Source organism: Camelus ferus, chromosome 23, assembly GCF_009834535.1.
Source record: "Camelus ferus isolate YT-003-E chromosome 23, BCGSAC_Cfer_1.0, whole genome shotgun sequence".
Classification (NCBI taxonomy): domain Eukaryota; kingdom Metazoa; phylum Chordata; class Mammalia; order Artiodactyla; family Camelidae; genus Camelus; species Camelus ferus.
The window spans coordinates 7,114,515-7,138,241 of NC_045718.1; the positions used below are offsets into that span (position 1 = coordinate 7,114,515).

Sequence of the window (23,727 nt, forward strand, 5' to 3'; positions counted from 1 at the left end):
AATGTAGCTGAAACACTGTCAAAGGCTAGGGGGTGCAGGAGCCAAAAAAGACCAGGCAGTCACCCCCTGTCTTAATTCCCTAACCACTGAGTGGCTGTGTGAACTGAACAAAGTCTCTCAGAGCCCCTGTGAACTCTGCAAAGCTCTGTGTCTTCACACTCACTCCGCCATGGTCTTTATGCACGTAGGGGTTGTCTACCTGCTAAAGACCAGTTTCTCCACTGCAGTGTTTTTGTGCTTTCCAAGGGATGTTGACCTCGAATGCAGAAGCAGGCAGGGAACACCGCGTGCTGACTTTGAGTTAACAGCAACAGCACTTTCCCTGGCCCGCACTTTCAGCGTTAATCTTTCCTCCGCACATTCCTCTCTGGCGTCTCTTCACTTTGATTACTTGCTTAAGTACCTGTCTACCCAGACTATACTTTGACCTCCTTTGGATGGAGATGCACTCTTCTATTTGCAGTTCTTAGGACTGCAGTTCAAGTTTGTTAAGTCAAGACATTTTGTTTCAATGGATCAAAATTTCTGTTCATGTCATTGACTCTTACCATATAGATATAACTCTGCTTTTAAAATATAACTTCATACTTATTTTTGTCCTCTTCCCTATAATTCCTAATGTCCACAATAAAACATCAGCAAAATTATGAAGGCTCAACATCAGTTTAATCGATATCAAGGTTGAAAAAGTCACTCGGCAAAGCATTCCCTACTAAAATCAGGCAGTTGGAATGAGTGGAAACAAAATGCAAAATCACCTGAGCAAAGATTAAAATTTACCCTGTTGAAATTGATAGCCATAATCTGCAATGCTTCATTGAACTGATCTCCTGACATTTTAAAATATAACACTGGAATTTTTAGGTCAGGGAAACTTCTTATGACACTATAATGGTAGATATATATATCATTATACATTAGTCAAAAACCCAAATAATTTACAACACCAAAACTGAAGGACTCTGAGTGATAGTGAATGTGTCAGTGCAGGTTCATCACTGATTATGTAACAAGCACACCACACCGATGTGGGCTGGCGATGGTGAGGAAGGCTGTGGGGGGTGGCGGGAGTCTGTGGGAACTCTGTGCTTTCGGTTCAACTGTTTATGAGAGCCACTGTTTATTCTATTGACTTTTGTCAAATCATCTACAATTTCAACCCAAATTATTAACTCAGTGAAGACACTATTTGATCATGTGTCTTTTCTTAATGAATTTCACAAAAAGGGACCAGACAGTGACTCTGTGCGTGTGACTGACAGGCAATTTCAGTGCCCTGCCTTGGACTCGCCCGCGCTTGCGGATACAGCTTCTCCAGGTTTGCCCAGTTCTGACACACACAAGGTCTGCACGTGCTTCCAAGCAGCCTTTGAAAGAACAGCTACGTTACAGTGCCAGTGAGGAGGCTTCAACAGCCAACCATGATGCAGGAATCTCAGACAGACCCCCTCTATCAGGAGTTTAATTTACCACTTGGGCTGGGAAGCACCCAATTGTAATTGCTTGTGAATGCTTAAGCTTGAAAGTATACTGAGGTAGTAAGAGGTTGGAGGTTTAAGGAATTATTACTATGTAAGAGGCAAATATTTATTTCTGTCTCAGACCAGAGCTTTCTAACGTGTTGTCAGGAGAACATTATTTCTGCAAACTCTTTTTCCTACTGAGAGTTCAGTTCTCAAAAATGTTAGGACACATATGCCACATATTCCAACCTCCTTTTAGAGACTGAAAAATGTGCATTGACATAATAAAGGTTCTCAGAAGATCTGCATTGATCATTAACCCATTTCCCAAACTTAGGTAGCCCCAGGACATTTGCTGCTGCTGCTGCTGCTGTCACAGTCCCTGCAATGCTTATTAACATCCAAAGGAATTATTGTTGCAGAAACATGCTTTGGAAATTATCAGTGTATTTGGATAATAATGATAGTGGCCATTAAAAATAAGCTTTAATCATTTTCCCTGACATAACATATCCACAATTATTTAGAGGAATGAGAGTTTACTAAATAAACAAACGTAAACAATGCTGAAGATTGTAACAGAAAAGTAAATGTGGACTGAACCACAAGAAATACACAACAAATAACTTTACGTCATCAGTCTCTAAACCCCATTATTTTTGTTTGGGTAACTTCCAAAATGGCCAGCATATCTCTCTAGTTCTCTTTCTCAATGCATTATGTTATCTTTCGAACATCAAATGATGCTTGCTACATATAATGTGATATATGTGCATGACTGTGTAGTAAGTAAAATTTTAAGTGTAAATGTGATTCCTTCAAATACTTTTTATCATGACAATAGAACTAAGACAGGAAAAATAATACTTAATTCCCTTTTGTCAGCTTTATCTAATATCTTCAGGAGCCCCTCTAAGTAAAATGTTTGTCTTTTCAGGCATAAAAACCAAAGGAGGTTTAAACTAAACTGGACACTCAATAAATAAACCATACTCTATATACAAACTCTGTAAGAGCTTATATTGTATCAGCTCCTATATCATGATCAGTGATTAGTCATCCAATTCCCTGGGGTTTTATTTTAACCCTTAATCATAATTAAAGCTAGACTGTATCTCTCCAGAGATCCTGCTGAAATCTGGAAGATCACCTAAGAAGCACACTACTGCCTGTCCAATTATACTCTTATTTTACCAAGAGCAGTTTTTCTTTGGATATTGTGCAATTCTTTCATATCAGTATATTTACATATTAGGTCACAATTTTGTGTTAACTGTGCTTTTGCTTATAGTTCTGTTTTAAATTTTACTCTATTCCTTACCCTAAGCAGTAATACACTAAAAAAATCCCAGTTTGATATATTAGTTATATTCCAAATACATATTAAAATCCAAGTACTGCTTAAAAACATTTGTATCTCAGCAGTAGAATGCCCAGTACACACCACGGAAAAGACTAAATGGAAATTTCTTGCCATGGAAATAAGGGATGAGGTTTGGAGAAGGGGAAAGTTAAAATAACTTCTCAGCACTCTCCTTCCTACCAGATATATGCACAAATAAACAAAAAAGTATGTGTCTACATTGCTTCCTGAAAGGAAAAGAAATACCTCTTTTTGAAAATACTGTGATCAGAAGAATTTTACAGTCAAGGACTATTCAAACCATTGAGGGGATCCAGCTCTAATACTGAGTTTCTATGCGATAACAATAAATACCCCAAATGAAACATTTTATTGCAATATACATTTTTTTATGAAAAAAAAAAGTCCCCTAGAACCAAAGACTGACGCTGCTGAGGCCTTAGTGGTGCGTGTGGGGCTTCTGTAGGTTTAATGTTCTTTCTTTCTATCTAATCAAGTGACCCAGTCTCATCTAGTTAAGTTTCAACCACAAAACATCACTGTGTGCTTTTTTTTTTTCAAGATACACGTCACGACACACCAAGAAAGGGGGAACTTCCAGTGTCTGTGGTAACATCACTTGATAAACAGACTCGTCTGAACAGCCAGGGCCTGGGAGCCGTCACTATATAAAGCAGCAGAGATGTGGACTAGCAGACATTTGCCTCTTGGGGACTATGCGAGCAGGGGCCACCTCCGCGCTGAGGCTGGATGCAATGCCAGGCATGTTCTTCTCTGCGAGTCCAAAGGAATTGAAAGGAACTGATCACTCCCTTCTAGAGGACAAGACGCAAAAAAGGAGGCCAAAGACTTTGTAAGTTCACTCAGTGTCTTGCTTTGTGGATTTTGACTTGGATGATCTTTCACAGCAGAAGGACTGAGAATGAATGGTAGAAAATCTGGGTCTTTAGTTTAGCTGGATCTGAGCAATAACCTGTTGTGAATTATAAGTATATTCAGTTTTACTTAAAAATGAATCATGATATGGCATTAAATGAGGTGGGAATTCTTCCAGATCTGGGCTCAGAAAAATTGGCTCAATCTTAGTAACTGCAGAATGAATGTTGCATCAACTAGGTTTATTCTGCCTTATTCCTTGGAGATGTTTATTTCATGCTCTTTTCTTTTTACAAGTAAAATGTCTTCTACTGAGGAAATATGAGTACTCACTTCTGTATCTTTCGTAGTGGGATGGATGTGAAAGCGTACCTGAGATCTATGCTCCCACATCTGGAATCTGGAATGAAACCTTCCAAGTCCAAGGACATGTATGTACACTGAATACACTGAACTATCAGTATAAAAGCCCTACGTGTTAGTTCTATAGTCTATATTCTAGCAAGACTAATACTACACATAATGGATTTTATTTCTTTTAAGTAAAAACCTAATAAGATTAAACTACATTAGTAACAATGTAAACTGAATACAAATGTGTGTGCATATATTTGCTATTTATTATACCGTTGGAGTATATTTGGATTTTTTCACATTTTACTGGCAGATATTTTCAAAACTATAGTAGTCTAAGGAAATTTTTGTTTTCTTACAAATTTTAATAAAATTTATTGGAACTAGAGTCTTAGTGAAGTTATCAAAATGCAGCAGCCATTCTGATTTCACTTGTGCTTATACAGAAAAAATACTTTACTAATTTATGTAAATCTTGTCCCCTGCAGACTCTCTGTCGATGAAGTAATGCAGTGGTCTCAGTCTCTGGAAAAACTTCTTGCTAACCAAAGTAAGTACAGTTTAACTGCTGAATGTCTCTGGGTTTATCTCAATGTGCTAACAGATTGAATGGTTTCATTAAAACACAGTATTCTGGATGGGAGAGCGTGTGAAAAGTTGTACTCAAGTCTTTCTGTAGCACTAATAGCTTTAGCACAAACGCCTCACAGTGGTGTTGTGTGGGCTTAGCACTCAGTTCGGCCAGCCCTTTAGACAATCTGCCAAGAGACGTAGGTGTTTCCATGGATCATTAGAGAAGCAAAACTTAAAATTCTGCTGGTGTTCCGAAGTTTAAAGTTTTTAAAAGTAAACCACACATCTCAAAATGTGAACGGCTATTCTGAGAGCTACCCCAGGAATGTATTTTTGTAGCACTGGATGTAAGGGGTAGGATTCCACTCCATCAGTTCATTATTTTTTCATTCATTCATGCGTTGTCACTCATTCAGCCCACTTTTATGTGGAGGCATTTTAGAAGCACTAAGGATACAAAAACAAAGACACAGTGCTTTACGGCCTTGAAGGTAGCTGAGACACAGCATATAACTGTACGATGCACAACATGACACATGTTCTAACACAGATACAATAAAAAGACTTCAACACAGTGTCTTGTGGGTAGTTTCCGGTGAGAAAAGATAAAACATGAAATCAGCTTGCTTTAACCTCATCACAGACATTGTGGTTCTGTCGGGATTGGGACCCCAGCAGATAGGGCAGCTTGTCCCAATCCCAGGGTGAGCGGACTCCCCCCCCCCCGCCCCGACAGTCACCCTACAGAGCCTACAGAGCTTGGTTTCAAGTAGTGCAACCTGGTTCCTCCACTTTTTATCTGACTTAGATTCAGCCAAACAAATAATGCTACAGAGTGGCCCACTGGAAAGTCTCAGGAACAGTAGCAAACACAATCAGGACATTGCAGTAGGTAATACATAGGCCTCATGTCTTCCGACTGATGTGAACCAGATGGAGACATTATACATGTTAACGAGTAACATGGTGTTAATGCCTTCGTCAGCGTGTTTGATTCCCTAAGATACCCTGCACTCTGGCTAAGAGTCGGTATTAGAAGAAAAGAGACTGCAGAGCAGAATTTTAGTTTAATGAGCAGCTGGAAGTACAGCACAGTTTTTTGGCCACCACTGAGCAGCTGTGTAACTGCGGACAAGTTAGTCTGATCCCAAATAAACTACAAATGAAGGAATCTCTCAGGCCTCCCCATCTCTTTGAACTATGACACAGATATTTCAGCAGCCATCTTACCTTTGTATGCTGAGAATGCAAGAGTATTTTTCCTGCAAAATTCTTCAAGGTATACATTTATTGGCTCAATTAATTTATCTCACTCCTCGCCCCTTTTTTTTTTAGCTGGTCAAGATGTCTTTGGAAATTTCCTAAAGTCTGAGTTTAGTGAGGAGAATATTGAGTTCTGGCTGGCATGTGAAGACTATAAAAAAACGGAGTCTGATCTTCTGCACTGCAAAGCAGAGAAAATATATAAAGCATTTGTGCAGTCAGATGCTGCCAAACAAGTGAGTATCAAGTTCATTACCCTCAGTTTCTATGTAAAGGCACTTAGATACAGAGCAACATTGAACATTCTAGCAAGGTGACATCCTTTCTGAGTATCACCATTTTTCACTGCTAGATATTTAGGTGTACTCATACAGTTCAGTGCAATGATAATCTAGTTTTCCACGTTTGTGAAAAGACTGGATGAAAGATTGGCTTTGTAAAACAAGCTAATGTGAAGGGGGGAGGAATACCGGTGTCAGTGACTAGAATTGCATATTAGGGGGTCTCAGATTAGGATAAAATGCAGATTAATGCAATAACGGATTGCATCAGCAAAAATGTCTCCACCTAGTAGTAGCGCCCAGCTTCCAGCTAAACATTCCTGCTTCAAGCAGCAACTAGCTGCACAAAGTGTCCCCTCCTCCTGTAAATCTTAAATGTGAGCATCACTGTTTTGATGCATGTATCGCCCTTGTATAAATATTTAAATTTTCCATATCTGCCTCTTTGGCATCTCCCAAATATACTGTGAGTTAACTTGGAGCAAGGATATTTTTGCTTTTTTGTGATGTTTCTTTTTCACTCCTCCACACCTAGTGTAAGGCATTCAAGAGATATTTGGGCTGATTTAAATGAGGGCCTAAAGCCACTGTCTTGAGTTGCTTCAAAAACAACAGTAACAGCAGAAAGTGTGCAATGAATTGGAAGTACATGTGAACTAATGAGGATTTCTTTTCAGATCAATATTGACTTTCGCACTCGAGAATCGACAGCCAAGAAGATTAAAGCACCAACGCCCACGTGTTTTGATGAAGCCCAAAAAGTCATATACACTCTTATGGAAAAGGACTCCTATCCTAGGTTCCTCAAATCAAATACATACTTAAATCTTCTGAATGACCTTCAGGCCAATAGTCTAAAGTGACTGGTTCCCCACTGGAAGGACTCACAGCGACGTGAGGCACAGAAGGAATGTACCAGGATAGTGCCCCGTGGGACACTTTGGCCTTTCTGGATGGCTCACAGGCCCAGGGGAAGAACTACGGGTTCAGAACGGATTAACACAGAGGTCATCCAGGCTCCGGGCTAAGGAAGCATGAGGTGAGAACAGAGATGGTGGAAGGATACCTGAAACTGTCCTGAAATGCAGTGGCCCTGTGCATTAGAAAGTCCCTGGGAACTGAGAAGGCTGGTAACTCCAGCTGCACAGAAACTGTGAATAAAGGTTTTGAAACTGATTAGAATATGCTATAAGCTTCAAGGTCAACTGACATTTATGCTGCATATTGTCGTACAGAGATTGCATCGAGCTGCTGAAATCTCTTTTACTTGGATGACTATTGGAAAAGCATGTGTTTGAAAAACACCATTGCTGTTATTGATACAGTGTTTTTCCATGTTGTTTTGTTTGGTTGATTGTTTGGGGCTTGAAAGAGCTGAAGAGGAGAACAATGTATTTATCTTAAGCTATTGCCTTAAAATTGGGAAGCCAGACTGTATTTGTAAATTAAATTATCACAGTGCCAATAATAAATGTGAGTTTTGTATTAAAAAATATAGAAGCAATTTCTATTTGTATTTCCTTGCCATCTATAAAATCTGACATTTATTTTTCAGATTTAACAACAATTTAAGTAATTCTACTTTCTATCATCATTGTTGATGAAAATTATCATCCAACTAATCTGATAATTTTATGTATTAAGTGTATGTATTGGACAAATTCATTAGTTTTGTCTCTGCTATCATAACACATAAAGATCAAACCAATATAACATGCTCTCATGTAGTCAAGCTTCAAACTGATGAGAAATTTAAGAAGTCTTCTAAAAAGGGATGGAAATTTTATTTCAAGAAGTAATTTAATTAACAACTAATAATTTATTGCGATTTAAAGTTTACAAAACCCAGAGTATTTTCTCATTAATTTTCATAGCTGTCCTGTGAAATCTGAGACTAAGGAAGATTAAATCACTAGTTTCCAAATTTAGCTATCAAAACTGCCTAGAATGTTAAAAAAAAAAAAAAAAAAAGACCAATTTCAGGGCCCTACCCCAGACTGACTGAATCAGAATTCCCAAGGGATACAGCACGAGAATGTGTATTTTAAAAGGAAACGCCAGGTGATTCTGAAGATGCTCTGGTGTCTCACTACCGGGGATTACACATAAATCTTCTGACTGCACAACCTGGGCGCCGTCTACTACGCAACACTGCCCCCCACTGGCCAGAAGACATTTCCCAAATCACCCAAATCTTCAACAGTCCTAAGTGTCACCTAAGCAGGAACGTAAGACTGCTCAGTAGGTGAGAGCAGAAGATAGTCAAGATGATGACAACGACGACCCCAGCAGAGCCAGTAGGGGTGTGCCCTCCCAGGTGCCTGTGCCCTGCACATTACAGATAACCAGCCATCCTCACACCACAGTGAACACTGCAGGCACTCTCAGCACAGGCTTGTCCAGTCCCCAGGCACACAGCAATGGTAAGGGGCAATGGGGAGACAGGATTAAAAAGTATACATTTCAGTTTCCATGGGACAAAATCCAAGTCGTCTCTACTGTAACCTTAATCCCACGATTCAGCAGGTCGTATAGTAACGGAAGCTTCGGAAGGGAGCCTAGCTAGCTTCACCGTCGTCGCCGTCGTCAGGTGCTTCTTCCCCTCACCCTTTCCTTCTCCAGATTCCATCCGTCCTCCCCCTACAAGCATGTGCGCAGCTGGCACGCCTCGCGCCCTCGTGCTGTCACGCCTGCCCTAGCCTACACGCTCACTGCCTGCTAAGTCATGTGATTTGCTTTCCTTCTTTCCAGCCTCTTCTCTTCCATCCTTTGAATAGCCACAAATGTCACCTTCTCCAACACAGATTTGGCCTTGTCATTTCCCATGACATACAACATAACGTTCAAATTTCCAGAATCCAAAACTCTCCCAGGATTACTCCCCTGCAGGCACCCCTCCCCCCTACACAGCACACTGGATTAACTGCCTTTTCTTGGAGAAGCCCTTGTCTTCACTGTCTCCAGCCTTTGGTTAACCTACGATCTAAAATCCTTTTTTCTATCTTCTTCCAGTTTTCAAAGTCCAATGAATTCCTCAAGGCCCAGGTAGAATTCCTTTCCACAAAGGGTTTCTAACACCTTTTACCACCGTGCAGCTATTCTGAATGTCTAACGGAGGTGATCTGAGGCCATATAAATACAAGGCACTCTGCTCCCATTTCTAGTCCTACTGCCACATTCAGAAGTAAGGGTTCACCTAGCCCTTCTCCTCCTGTCAGGCTCACAAGCAGAGTCAGATGTCTAGGGCCCACGCAGCTGAGTATGTACCATGTCAAAGCGCTTAGGGACACTCCAACTGACCCTCCCTTATGTCACCCAAGAGAACAACCAACTTCCCACTTCTCAAGTGAAAGATGTAAGCCTCCTAAAAAAGCCTTTGACTCCAAGGTTTCTTAGCAGAAAAATACTTACCAAAATAACTAGGCATTTTAATAGACATTCCATTTGTTCATCCAGGAAAAGTATTTACTTTTGTTATACATTTAATATGAATTTTTATTTGTTATAATGTTAGCTGGATGATTTTCTCCTTTTTTTCCCCAGAGGATAGAGATAATTGGGGTGGATCTTGAAGAATAAATAAAACCCAACCAGGGTAGAAAGGAGGTGAGAACATTTCAGGTGCAGGGAAAAGTCTGTAAGAGAATCAGGAAATCAGGAAAAAAAAAAATACTCTGTTCAGACTCGCAGACATAGTAAACAATCCTATGGTTACCGGGAAAAGGGGGTGGGAAGGGATAAATTTGGGAGTCTGAGATCCACAAATGTTAGCCATTATATATAAAAATAGATTTTTTAAAAAGTTTCTGCTATATAGCACAGGGAACTATGTTCAATATCTTATAATAATCTTTAATAAAAAATATGAAAACAAATATATGTGTGCATATGCATCACTGGGACACTATGCTGTACACAAGAAATTGACACATTGTAACTGATGGTACTTCAATTAAAAAAAATACTCTGTTCAGCAATGGTGATTTATTTAGCACGGCTGGAATACCTGGGGGAAAAGAGCGTATAAAGAGGGAAAAGTAAAAAGGTAGTTTAGGGGAGACTCTGAGAAGAGACACAGTCTATTCCAAAGAGGGTAAGTTTATCTTTTATATGACAGGCAACTACTGACATGTTAAGTAAATAAAAAAAAGACATAACTGTTAGCTAGATGCACAAGTCACGTGTTTGGTCCACACCAGAACTCTTCGGGATAAACACTCTCAACCTCATTTTATTGATCAACAAATGCAGAAAGCGAAAGGGGAAGAAATTTCTCTAAGGACACATAACTAGTGAGTAGCAGGCCCAGGATTTCAACGCAGGACGTATGTCTCCGAAGACCCTTCTCTTGTGCTTCGTCCTGAAAGTGACATGACCGCCCTGTGTTTTCAGAAGTTAGCTCTGGGTTTAGCGTGGAAGGAAGTGTACAAAGGAAGACATAGCTGAGGAAGGAAAGCATAAAGCCCAGCAGGAGGGAATCAGGGCCTGAGATGGGGTGGAAACCCAGGCAATGGGAAGGACAGGGTGAACAGACAGGACTTGGTGAGTGATGCACTGGGAGGAATAATTAAACGAGAAATACAGGATACCTCTGGGGTGTCCAGCCTGGGCCCTCACAACCACAGCACAGCCCTTTCTGGCTGAATTTTAAACATACCATTTTTGAGGTCCTTCAGTTACAAATGTGCATCAAACAGTGTGGGAACGGAAGAGCTGACACTGCAGAAGATGAGGCACATGCTTTTCAAAGGTTCCACGTGCAAAATAAATGATGTAGTGCTTTCAACAGATAACAGCTTACTCATAATTCCCTTACAAAGGAAACATTCCACATGTTTTCCTTCAAAGCTCACTTTCCTCTTGGACAAAAGCAGAGGCTTGCAAGCCAGCATCCAGGCTGAGAACAAAAACCAAGGACCAAAAGACTCAACAGATTTGCAGCAGGAAACTGCTCTATGGTTGAGAGCACTGTTTAAAGATGGGAGACCAAACTGGAGTCTAGGTGAGAGACCGGCAAAGCAGCTGTCAAACAGAGACAGAAACTTCCAAGACATTCCCAGCACCAGACAGCAGGAGACAGTGTGATGCAACCAGCGCTGGGGGCAGGTCTTCTGCCTCCTTACAAGGCAGGCCTGGCCATGAGCTTGACAGCAGGTCTGCGTGAGTGGTGGAATGTTCTAGTGTCCACTTCTCGGCAACAGAGACAAAAAAGAGGACAGGAAACCTGAAGGAAGCCAGTTAGTCTCTTGGCACATTTTCCCATTCAATCATTCTTACCTTAACTGCTCAAAATAGGTGGTTATTTTTAATCTTTTATTTCTGGATAGAGAAAAGGAAAGACAGCAATACCATGGATTTCAGATATTCTCCCACCTGCCCCCTCCAAACTGTCTGCTGCTCTTTCAAACCTAGAAGGTGCAAATTCAGGGGGCTGGGTGTAAATCAGTCAGACTGGCCTGCTCTCCACTGGTCTTACCTTCTAACCTCTGCCTTGAACCCCTCAGCTTGAATCAGCTGTAAAAACTGTATTTCTAGTCCAGTGCTTTTTTCTTAAATCTGTTAATTCAGTTTACAAATGACCCACCGTGAACAAGGAGTTGGGAGAACAGGTTCCCATATTGAGAACTCAATCAGATGCTTCCTAGAATGCTTATCTGGCATGATTTTGACTAGAATGATTGTAACTCACACTACCTATGGGATGATTAAAGTGCCAAAGCTGAGGGGGAGAAGCACAACACGTTCCTTGCTCAGGGGTTACGTAGCCCATCTTCAGAACTCGAGGCTCCACTGCACACCCCTGGAAGAGTCTAGGGGACCGCCTCCTTGATAGACTCTCCAATGAGTGACACCTGTTAGGTGCCAAAAGCTGTGCTCAGTGCCAGGGAGACAGAGGACCAAGATACTGCCCTCAGTTAGTGAGAGGCTCACATACTCTTGGGGGAAAAAAAGGCAGAAAGAATTGCAGTCAAACAGACTAAGCCTCCTGAGAGAGGTGCAGAGGAGAATCAGAAAGATTGTCTGAGAGATGGCTTCTCCTGAGGCTCTTTCCAGGTCCCTGGGGAAAAGCCACGTGGGACTGGTGGCCCGTCCTCCCCTTCATGGGAAAGACTGCAGTGGCAAGCTGCCGAGGCGCTGTTATGCCACCACCACGTGCAGCTTCCTTGGGCTTCAAGTCACATCAAGTGTGTCTCCTTTAGCAAGCTCTCGCCTCCAGCACCACGGACTCAGGCGGGTGCCACGTGCTCCTTTCCCAGGCGCCTGTTCAAGAGGGAGCGGCGAAAGCCGCCCACACCTGCCCCCTCACGGGATGCTGCGAGGCGAAGCCACCACAGATGTCCTGCCCTTCTGCTCCTGTGGCATCATGGGGTCTGTCCCAGCCTCCTCTCAGCAGACAGAGCTCAGTGGAGGGAACAGCAAGTCCAGTGTGGCTTCAGAGAAGTGACAGACGCCCAAGAAAATGCGGATTAAATGCAAAGTAACCCAGGTTACATCTTCAACTGGTATCACTGGATTCCCTACAAGCTCTGAAAAGCATAAATAAATGTAAAGTCTGCCATTATTGGGCTGCAAAAGGGCTGGAATAAGTCTGCCTTCCTACTTACTAACATTACTCTGCTCACATTGATGTCTTTTTGCTTTTGATCATTATATTGTCCCCAGATAATGACTTCTTTTTCTCTTTCATTGCAGGAGGGTGTAACGGAGTCTGCTTACAGGCTCACCAATCTTAGGCCCTCTCCCTGGGCACCAGGAAAATGACATTTCCCAGCCCCACTTACAGCAAGTGGCAAATACAGAACCTTCTATGAGTGTTTCTATACAATCAGTTTTTGGGTACAGATGTCTCAGTAGCTTTTTTACTAGAATTTTTTTTCTTGAACTGCAATTTGATATTTTACCTTGACTTATTAGGGCCACAAAACTGAGTTCTGTGTGGTGAGCAGAAGGGAGGGCACCGGTCCCAGGGCTGCCAATAAGGCATCCAGAAGGCCTGCCCTCTTCCCCACATGCACTGCTGGAAGCAAAGGGCTCTGACACTGCAAAGCCGCGTGGAGAAACTGCCACACTCGGAAGACTGACACTTGTGTGAGTGAAAACTAAATGCCTCTAAGATCTGGGGGTGATTTGTCAGAGTAACTGGGAGGGGTATCCTGATAAATAAAAAGACGCTGATATACATTTAAGTTTCTTTCAAAAAGAAATGATTCTTCTTTCATCTCTAAAGACAGGTGGAGCCATCCTGGAAAAAACCAGGGTGATGTCTTGGTCATAGCGCCCTGTTACTTAGTTTCCACATTAGGCAAAGGTTATCTCTGCGACCTTGTGATGTTCTTCCAGATAGAGCTGCCTGGAAGAGAGGATGTAAGCTACAGACGAGAACAAAATGTGAAAAGCTTCCTTCAGATGCAACTGAGAATAGAAAAATGCCAAAAACAACACAGAAAAGGGAGGTGAGGGCTAAGCAGGGAAAGAACAAATGATGGAAAATTTTGCAACTGATGAAAACGTTAAGTGAAAATGAGCTGGCTGGGCTGCCTGTATTTCCCGCTCACTGGCTTTGACTCTATTTAGGGCGACATATGATAGATATTGACACAAATGCTCTGAGGTTTAAACTGGCCAATCACCAAGTAAAATCATGATTCCAAGCAAGCGTGCTGGGACAGAGGGGGCGACACTAACCATTTTGAGAACTTGGTTCATCTTGCTTGGTATCCTGCATTATTTTTTTCAACATTTTAAAAATATTCAGCGTCTCTGGGTAATGCTAGATACCATCTGCTAAATGAATCCTTCGAGGTTCATGAGATTAAAATGACAACTTGGCTAACTGCTGACTCATATCCTAGGTATTTCCACTATTATGAAACTGCTACTTCACGGAAGGATCTCTGCTTACTAGTAATAGTAATGGTAAAAATAAAGAATGCAGAGTTCTGTTTTCTGAAGGTTCAGTTCCTGGGTTAGGTTCTGACAAAGCTGCCTGCAGCAGGAGGTGAATCATCAAGAGGAGAAGGTTCACCTGACTTCCTAACAGGAGGAAGCGGAGCGGGAAAGGCAGGGAAGAAAAGCAGCAGCAGGAGGACCACTGCCCCTGGAGCTGGGCTGTCGAGAAGCAGGGCAGATGCAGGCTGGGGCTGGGCTGTTGAGAAGCTGGCAGATGCAGAATGGGGCTGGGGGAGAGCCGCCAGACAGAGCAGCTGCCCAGAGGGTCACTGCTGACAGGGACGTGAAGCCCCTTCCCTTGAATGATCAAAGGTCCTCACTTGGAAAACAGGCTAAGGATCAGGACTAGGAGGGACAACGCAAAGAGGCAAAGAAGAAGAAAAAGAAAAAACAGACAAAGGGTATTAAAACAAGGGCTGAACAGGACGAGGATGAGGACAGGGCAGGAACATGAGAACACCGGCGAGGGGACATGAGATGAGCCCTGTGACGTGCAGGCTCCCCCCGAGGAGCCATCTGAGATGTCCAGCTGCAGACAGAACACCTGGAGCATCATTTTAACTTACTGGTCAAAGATTTGTGGTCAAGTCTGTTGAATTCCAAACCTGCCTTATCTCAAGCTGATGGGAAGCTTCTGGTTCTAATCTGGCAGCAAGAGGACAGGAACTGAAACAAGGGAAGCAAGGAAGGGAGGAAGAGGGAGACCAAAATAGGAAGCAAGGAGGAAACCCAATCACCTGCCCTCCCTACCCATATCATGAATGCAAGGATGGTCTGATACAAGGGTGACAAAACCAGCCCTGGGAGCAAACAGCACGTACAGATGCCTGGTTTCCTTCTTCTCTACTTTCTTCTCTCTTTGAGTCCCTATGCCTCAGAGTTTAGAAACCACCTTGAGGTGGGTGTGGGTTTAAAATCTAAACTTGATTTTTATTGTTATTTCCATTTATTAATCAACTCCATGTATTTGTATTTATCACAAAAAAATCTTAAGTTTCAGCTGAAACAATAAGAAAAACTCAAAATGGATTCTTGATGCCCTCTTTCAAAGAACTCAATGCATATAGTCTAATCTTTACATAAGAATTTATTAAGTGTGTCATAAGTAAGGCACCTTAAGAAGCGTATTAAAAGAAAATCACAGACCAAATGTTTCTGGAATCAAAAGTATATTAGATAAGGTCAATTCCACCTGTATTAACAAGGGAAAAAGACAAAATCTCAGTGGCTTAAGTAAAGAAGTTTATTTCTCAGTCACAGAAAGTCTAATTTTTGTTTGTTTGTTTTGTTGGCCAGGAGGATTAGAGAAGTTCTGCTCCGGACCTGGCATTCCAAGACCTGCCTGGCACTCCCAGCGTGTGCTCACATGGTACCCTGGCCGTCAGTATCCAGCTGGCAAGTGAAGAAAGAAACCTATGGATTTTCATGGGCAGGGCCTAGAAGCAGTATGATCATTTCAGCCCCCATTCTCTTGACCAGAACTAATCACATGGCCTCAGGAGCCCTCAGGGAAGTCTAGGAATCGTGGTCCCTAGTTGGACAGCCACTTTCCAGCAGTGAATGTATACGATAAAAGTGAAACAGGAACATAGAGCAGACCGTTTCTGCCCCAGGATGTTTAAAGTGTGGAAGAGACAAATGAAGCAGATAATTTCAAGAACGGGTCCCTCCTTTGGGCAAAATCCTCAGGAAGCCTTTCTGGATAAGAAAAAGGAAAAGAAAGGACTATATCTATGCCACAGTTTGCAGTAACTATTGCTAATAACAAGCAACTGTCTGTTTATCCAATATTTTTCTTATAAAAAGCCATTTATATTTGCAACATACCCCAAACGGCCATCTGTTAGTCTCTGACTGCCTGAATCCAAGAAGGTAACTAAGTATCTCATCAGTAAACCTCCTAATTTCTTATCTCTGTGCTTCGATTTCTTCAATAAACTTCATTAATATGCCAAATTCCATGTGAGTCCCAGAATACTGTGTAAGGGGACCTGAGGGTAGCCGTTTTCCCTCATACAGAATAAGTTCCCTCTCTTTATTTCCCATCCAAATCTTACTATTCCTTCAAACTCCAGTTCATTTCATCCTTTCCATCAAGCCCTCTCAGAGCAATCAAAACTGCAGTTAATCTGTCCTCTTCTGAATTATTCTGCTCTGTTCTACTCCCACCTCTACCCCACCCCCGCTTGGCAATCACCTCTATAGGGACTCATTTTGTGCCCCTTCTATTGTTAGCTTAACCTGCTTTTTTTTTGTTTTGGGGTTTTTTTTTTGTTTTTTGGGTTTTTTTTTTTTTTTTTGCATTTCTATCTCCTATGGAAGTTCCTAGAGAGAAGAGTCCATGTGCTAATTATGTTTTTTAATCTTATAAAAGCACACGCAGCATAAAGTTTTCAATAATAACTTCTTATAAATATACTTACCTTTGAAAATTTTTGTGAGAAATTCTAGTTCTTTAATTGATATACCCAACCTCGTAGGGTAAAAATAAAGAAAACAGGTATAAAAGTGCTTTGTAAACTGTAAGTATTTTTTTTAAGGACAGGCTACAGTGGTGACCATGGTGTAGAATGCTGAATATTCGGCAGAATCTGCCGTCTCCTCCCCCTGTGCCGGCAGGTGTGGCTGAGCTCAGTCCTCTGAAGTGGACCGTGGGTGGCAGTGACATGTCCCACTGATGCCCAGGCTACAAGGCGGGGGCAGGCCTCCCCCACACTGTGTTCCCCTCCCTGCCGGCTGGAGCTCAGACCTGCACCCACCCCGCTTTCAGTCTGCAGATGATGACAAGGTCCAGGAGGAGGACAGAGCTACTCTCCAGCCCGAGTCTCTGGATAACCTTGGGAGGTAGGGGAGGCCCACCTGCCCTAATTCTTGAGGGAGATGTTCCATTGCCTCTGTAGTCTCTTTGTTAGAACCGTTCCCCTTGCTAAGACACTGATATATTTATTATCATTGTATTTAAACTGCAGGTGAACAAGGATGTTTAATCCCCTGGCCCTCAGGTCTGGCCAGGCTGGGCCCGGGGCGGCCGAAGTCCCAGAGCTGGCCTGTCATCCTTGACAACGGGTGTCTTCAAGCGCTCACCACGGTGACGTGGATACATTTTATCATGTTTTTTAGAGGTGTGCTATGATGCAAAAAGGTTAGAAAGGCCTTAACTTAGAGTTTTCTAAACATGTCCCCCAAAGTTCTTAAGCTTCTCTTTCAAATGACTATTTCCACTTTTCACTTCATATCCTTACATGGTCCTCCATCCTCAGTCACATGTATGGTCTCATCCAGACGTGGTAGATGAAAACAATCAAAAACACTAGCTGAAAGCTACTTCCCCCTTTTAAATGGCTTCCTCACCCTTTAATTTCCCTCTTTTCTGCATGAGCCACATGCAACAGGACAGATTTTCCTTTCGACTAAAATGAGAAACTGAAAGACTGTCACCACTCATTTCCCTTTCCCTGGAAACCACAAAGGGAGATTCAGGTGACTCCTCCCGTGGTCAGAACTCAGGCCCTTCCTTTCACATTCTTCCTGCTTCTTACAGTTCAGAGCCCTTTTCTATCATCTGTGGTTTCTGTCTCTCTCCCTGGGGGTTTGTTCATCAAGTTTCTGAGGTGGGATTGTCTTGTATTTCCACCTGGTTCTCTTTCAAACATGAATCTCCTTAGCCTGGATGACTTAATACTTTCCCATTTGTCAAAATGAACCCATGTCCCAGCCTTTAGAATATAATCACAACAGGAAAAAATTCCAATTATAATTGGAAGTTAAAATTTATTCCAGAAACATGCCTGACTGAAACAACTTTACTCACCTTCCCCCAAAGCTAAATCAAAGCTTTCTGCTGTATCATAAAAAGAATGTTACTTAACAAAACAGGGCATCTTCCTTTAATAAACTGGAGTCCAAATCTAGAGACTATTTGCAAAACTCTCTGAGGGCTCCTGACCATCGGGAAGAACACGAGTTGGTCAGACAAGGACCACTACCAGTCTGTTCCACTCCAACAACGTCTGGGGCAGAATGTGAGGTCGGGGAGCAGTGCCAGTGGGCTTTCTGTCTAGCTAAGTGCTCCCGCATCTACTCTGTGGGAGGGAAACAAAATCCCACTGCTGTTTGCTGCTGTCTGGGATCAGACTCTCAGATCTGGTGCTGTCCCATCTACTCTTCTTATTTGTAGGTTAGGAAGCCCCAGTGCAAAAAGATCAAGTTTTTTTTAACTTTGTTTGTACCCCGGAGCCTGCCTCGACATATGAGAGTTTACTTATAAATGAAAGCTGGTGCATGCAAGTGTAACATGGTCACAGTCCAGCGATACTCCAGTCAAACCACGGCCTGGGAAGTCTTCAGTAGGACACGCTGAGCCTGTTCCCTCTATCCGTTCAGTGCATTAGAACAAAGCACTTTACCACATACACGATTACACATCAGTAGCACATCTACGGCTTTCAAAGCTTCTCGAGGTGGGACAGGAAAGAACACATTCTGTTAAACAAGAACTTATGAAGCATCAATTTCGTGTCTGGCCAATGACTCTTCTACACACGAGCATCAGACACATGACCTCAACCTGACTCTACATCATACTCACGAAGACCCATTTGCTGACCCACCACTTACACACTCCCCATTATCTCCTACCCTGTTAGTGAAAATTCCATGCACTATTACCCTCAAATTTTGCTGGAAAACAGCAAAATTCCACTAGCTACCTCTACCAAATTGCTGCCAGTAATCTGACTGGGTTGCAGCAGACTGAATAAATTGAGCACAATTTCTGTTGTCTTTCACTTTCCCTTCATCTTTATTCCACTTTTCTATCATTTCTCATCTTTCTCTGCACTTGCCCTTATCCTTAACTAATACCTACCTTCATTCATTAGAAAAGCATTTTCCATTTCCCCAGCACTCAACTCTCCACCTTCACAGCACTTAACAGTTACTTGTTTTTCAAAATGACTTGTGTCACCCACCCCCAAACACTGTCAATGAAGATCTGTCCAGAGAGTCTTTGGTGGCCTTGATCGACCCCAAACACGAGCTTATTGGAGCACTGACAACATGTATTTGTACAATTTATTTAAATGCTAATCATTGGACTGTAACATCTTTGAAGTCAAAACATATTCTTTACTTCTGTACACTGTTCCCTATTGCTTCTGATAAACATGCGGGTTTGCTTAATAAATGAAAACATCATTCACTCCATCAGTAAGTCCCAACCACAGTGCCCACTGTTGTACTTTGTGGACGTAGAGCTAAGAAGAACAACACTGAACATTTCCCTAAAAGAGTGGAGGAAGGGAAAGAACTTCCTCCTTTGATTCAGGAGCAGCTTTGCACAGAACAGAAGGTGATGCATTCCTTACCTGGAGACTATATGTTCTTCTGGTGGAAGTATTATTTTAGCTGGTATTATTTTCATCATTCGCAGTAAATGTGTGCCCTTTTCATTAGGTAGTCTTTGTGTTTAATATCTTATTGTTGTCTTAGGATAATTACAGCATATCTGATAAAAAGTCAGCATTTTCCTTAGGGTAAAATTAGAATCTAAAGACATAGGCATCAGAAGGAATATGGGGTGATCAGGCTATCCCAGTTTCTATCCAAAGAATACAAAACACTACTTTGAAAGGATTTCTGGACCCCTGTGTCCATTGCAGCATCATTTACAATAGCCAAGATACGGAAGCCTAAATGCCCATTAGTGGATGAATGGATAAAGAGGATATGATAGAGATATACACAATGGAATACTATTCGACCATAAAAAAGATGAAATCTTGCCAGCTGTGACAACATCGATGAGCCTTGAGGGTACTGAGCTAAGTGAAAGAAGTCAGAGGCAGAAAGACAAATATCAAATGATTTCCCTCATATGTGGAATATATTTTAAAAAACATACAAAATAAATGAACAAACCAAACCAAACAGAGTCGTAGTTTCCAGAGGAGAGGGAAGTGGGGACCAGGTGAAATGGGTCAAACAAATCAACTGTGTGGTGAGAGAAGAAACTAAAGTTTCAGTGGTGAGCAGGCTATACAGCACCCAGAAGTAGAACTATAATGTTATACACATGACACTTACATGATGTTATAAACCAGTGTTACCTCAATTTAAAACATCTAAAATATGCAAAAAAATTATGAAAAGAAGGAATATGGGAGAGGAAAGAAGCTCCATACAAGAAAGGAGAGACACTTGCTATAACAGATCTTCGAAGGAAGTGATAGCTATAAATGCAGAAGAGAGAAAAAGGAGAAAGGAGAAAAGGGCCAGAGAAACAGAGAGGGCAGGGAGAAGGGAGGGAGGGAACCTGGCAAACTGGAGAGCTAAGGTTTCATTGAACTCTCTCTGACTTGGTATGCGCTGAACCCCTTCATTTCAACACAGTTGTTGGTTTTTTTTCAAATTTTCTCCTAATAAATGCTTTGTGTGAACAGAGACAATATTTTCGTGTTGTTGCTTATATGAGGAGTTTGAGCTTGTCTGTGTCAAGGTGCTAAAGAATAAGCAAAGCCTGTAACGGAAAAGAAAAGACACTTAGGAAGCAGTGGAAACCACGCACTGTAAGCTGTCCACACCCTCCTCAGCCAACCCTCCTCAGCCAACCCTCCCTCACCCCCGGAATTCACAGGAAATCCTGTACGGCTTTTGGATTACACTGGCTATGAAACAGTTTCAGGAACATTTTTACCAAGAACTCAGTGGGGGAAAGAAAGCCCCAAAAGAGGTATCATTTTCATGTGGTTTCTGAGAACGAACGCTCTAATGTGAACTGAAATAAAATTATTAAAAAATGGTTTCAGAGAAATACATAGATCAATGCACAGAAATCTTATTAAACTAGATGTGGAATCAGTCTTGACTTTGAACCCAAACTCATCTCACAGTGAAAGCCAGTTAGAAACTGGGTCTAAGAAGAGCTAAAGGTCTGTGTTGGTTTACAAGAAACTGTCTCAAGGGATGAGCTCCAAAGGCCAGACTTCACTTGATTTGCTACAAGAAGATGTTTTTGCTTCAATGAGTGCAAAGTGGCAGGAAGAAATGAAAATGAAATCTTAACCAAAATGGTGTGCTTTTCAATTGTGTATTATGAAGTAGAGATTTCTTAGAAATATTTGCCATGGTACTCCTGGAAAGGATATAATTTTTTGTTTTTTATTGGAAGCAAAACACTGCTTTTCATCTCTCAGATTCTATGGTTCCTCCTGAAGACTCTAACCCCCAAAATTTAATCTGGAGATTGAATGTAACAATCCATGAAAGGAATCCTTTACACTTTGCCAAAAAGCAAGCAACCAAACAAACAAAAAAACCCAAAAAACTGCTTATTCTATTACTCTATTTTGGGGGCAATTTTCTTCATAATCAAAAAGTTGACTATGATGGTTAATTTTCTATGTCAACCTGGCTAGTTTATAGCATCCAGTTATTCAATCAAATACTAATATAGGTGTTGCTGTGAAAGGTGTTTTGTAGATATGGTTAAGATGTATAATCAGTTAACTCTAAGTAAAGATTACACTTGATAATGTGGGTGAGCCTCATCCAATCAGTTGAAAGGCCTTACGAGTAAAATCAAGGTTTCCCTGGGAGATGAAATTCTGCCTCAAGACAGCAGCACTGGCTCCTGCCCAGGAGTTCCCAGCCTGCCAGCCCCACAATCACAGCAGCCAATTCCTTGAAAGAGACATATGTATCTCCTACTGGCTCTGTTTCTGTGGAAAATTCTGATACAGTAGACAGACTGCACCAGGCTACTGGCAACAGTCTTGCCAAATACTGACGAGGATAGATAGGAGAGAGGTGGCTAACCTAGCAAAAGAATTTAATTGCTCAGTTTTTTAGGTAGTAGACACATAAGAATATTTTCTTGAGCTGAGAAATTAGATAAAAGCCAATTAAAAAAAAAGGAAGTCAAGCAACATGAAAGTTTGCTAAAGACAATTTGATTATTGTCTACCTTTTAAGGCTGAATGAAGCAATAATAATTTGGAGGAAAACATGCCACTTCATACATGTCTATTTTGCCCCGAATTACTAGCTCCTGGAAGGCTAGGAACATGTCTTAGAATGCCTTCCTCACAGAAGAGGCACGAGAAATGGTTGCTGAACAAGGAATGGATAAATCAGCATCCTGAATGTGAGTCTCTCCACACCTGTTGATGGGACCCCCCCACACTGCAGTGCTGGGCTGAGTGTAGGCACCGGGGAAGACACCCACCATCCTTCCCTGGTGGGAGCAGCCGCAGTTTATCTGGCCTGGTGTCTGCCACTGCTGCTCAGACACATGCTAGAGAAAAAGACTATCCCTGATTTACGTCAAACTCAGAAAGTTAGCAGGATCTCCCCAGAAAGTTTAGTTTGGCTTCTGAACCATTACGCACTTAGACTATTTTATGGAGACAGCATGGCTGTCAAGGGCAAGGTCAGAGCTGTCAGACAGACCCAAGCCTACATCTTGGCATCACTACCACCTGTGTGACCTTGGACAAGGTACTTAACATCTCTGCACCTCAAGGTTCCCAACTATAAGATGAGAGAAATACCTCACTGACATGTGTGTGTGCGTGTGTGTGCGTGTGTGTGTGTGATAAAGCACTGTTAGCAAAGCCTGCGACTCGGTGGTCAGCATGTGGAAAATCAGCAATAAATGGTGGCCGGACTTGGTACACTTGACACTTGAAAGCTGCATTATCTCTGAGGTGACAAACTCCTTAAGCAAAGTAGCCACCCGGCTAAATGCTACTTCCTCATGCTTATCGCAGCGCACCTCTGCCAGGATCAACGGGCTTCCCTTCTTTAGGGGTGATTTCAGGATGTGCTCAAACCATAAGTTTATCCAAAGGAAAATTCCCAGCATGTGATGGTTACACTATAAAGAGAAATTTTCAGGAAAAAAATAAATATAGATACAAATAGATAGATAGATTTTAATACAATTATATATGTATAACTTATAAATATAAATAATAGGTACATATATAGATGCATGAGAATCATGGGCTATCAGATCTGAAAGAAGTACTGATCATCTAGACATTTTATAAAAGTTTAGAAAAGCCAAATAACTCCTCCACGGGCACTAATCAGTTAGGGGCAGAGTGAGGACAACCGATGGGCTCAGAGACAGGATCTCTCCATCACTCATAATTTCTCTCCATACTTTAGGACCATTCAAAAGGGTAAATGCTATTCCTAAAACAAATCCTAACACCTAGACTCTTCCTGTAAAAGTAGAAAAGACAGTGCTTTTCCCTCTAACATGACTTGGGCTTACTGACAAGGTCTCCGGTCACTACCTGAGAGGCACAGGTAAAGGTGACCGATGGCCCGTGTGGCTGTCATCCCAGGTACCAGGCTCTCCACTAAGTGTCCTGCCGGAGCTTCTCATTTAATCCTCACTCACAACCCTTGAAGAGATGTGCTCTTATTTTCAACATCATCCAAAGCAAAGGGGGACTAGAGCTCAGCTCTCTGGGATTTCAGTCAGGTGCTCTTTTAATGATGTTTTACTCTCTTTTGCATTTTGATGATTCAAATCTAATTTTATTTGAAAATAATCCAAAAGGATAAATTTGCATGATTCAGCCCATGGCCTCTA

The 23,727-nt window shown here is 41.9% G+C and overlaps 1 protein-coding gene and 1 long non-coding RNA gene across 9 annotated transcripts in view; one reads left to right on the forward strand and one right to left on the reverse strand.

The window, feature by feature from the left end:
* Positions 1-23,727, reverse strand: part of LOC106729812 — a 214,682-nt gene that overhangs the window by 53,847 nt on the left and 137,108 nt on the right. The window lies entirely within an intron of this gene.
* On the forward strand, positions 3,461-7,677 carry RGS1 (regulator of G protein signaling 1). Of its 2 annotated transcripts, none has more exons than XM_006186118.3 (5): positions 3,461-3,679; positions 4,053-4,133; positions 4,545-4,606; positions 5,965-6,128; positions 6,851-7,677. In XM_006186118.3, the coding sequence occupies exons 1-5, from the start codon at positions 3,543-3,545 to the stop codon at positions 7,034-7,036; spliced, it is 630 nt and encodes a 209-aa protein (XP_006186180.1). In that variant the 5' UTR covers positions 3,461-3,542; the 3' UTR covers positions 7,037-7,677. The 2 variants fall into 2 exon arrangements, with proteins under 2 accessions (XP_006186180.1, XP_032322671.1); XM_032466780.1 differs by having other exon boundaries at positions 3,543-3,679; positions 4,000-4,133.

Bases quoted from the DNA above. Each gene is read 5' to 3' on its own strand.
- RGS1 (XM_006186118.3), top strand. From the start codon at position 3,543: ATGCGAGCAGGGGCCACCTCCGCGCTGAGGCTGGATGCAATGCCAGGC. The intron at 4,134-4,544 runs GTATGTACACTG...TGTCCCCTGCAG, and splicing joins CCTTCCAAGTCCAAGGACAT to ACTCTCTGTCGATGAAGTAA. The intron at 6,129-6,850 runs GTGAGTATCAAG...ATTTCTTTTCAG, and splicing joins AGTCAGATGCTGCCAAACAA to ATCAATATTGACTTTCGCAC.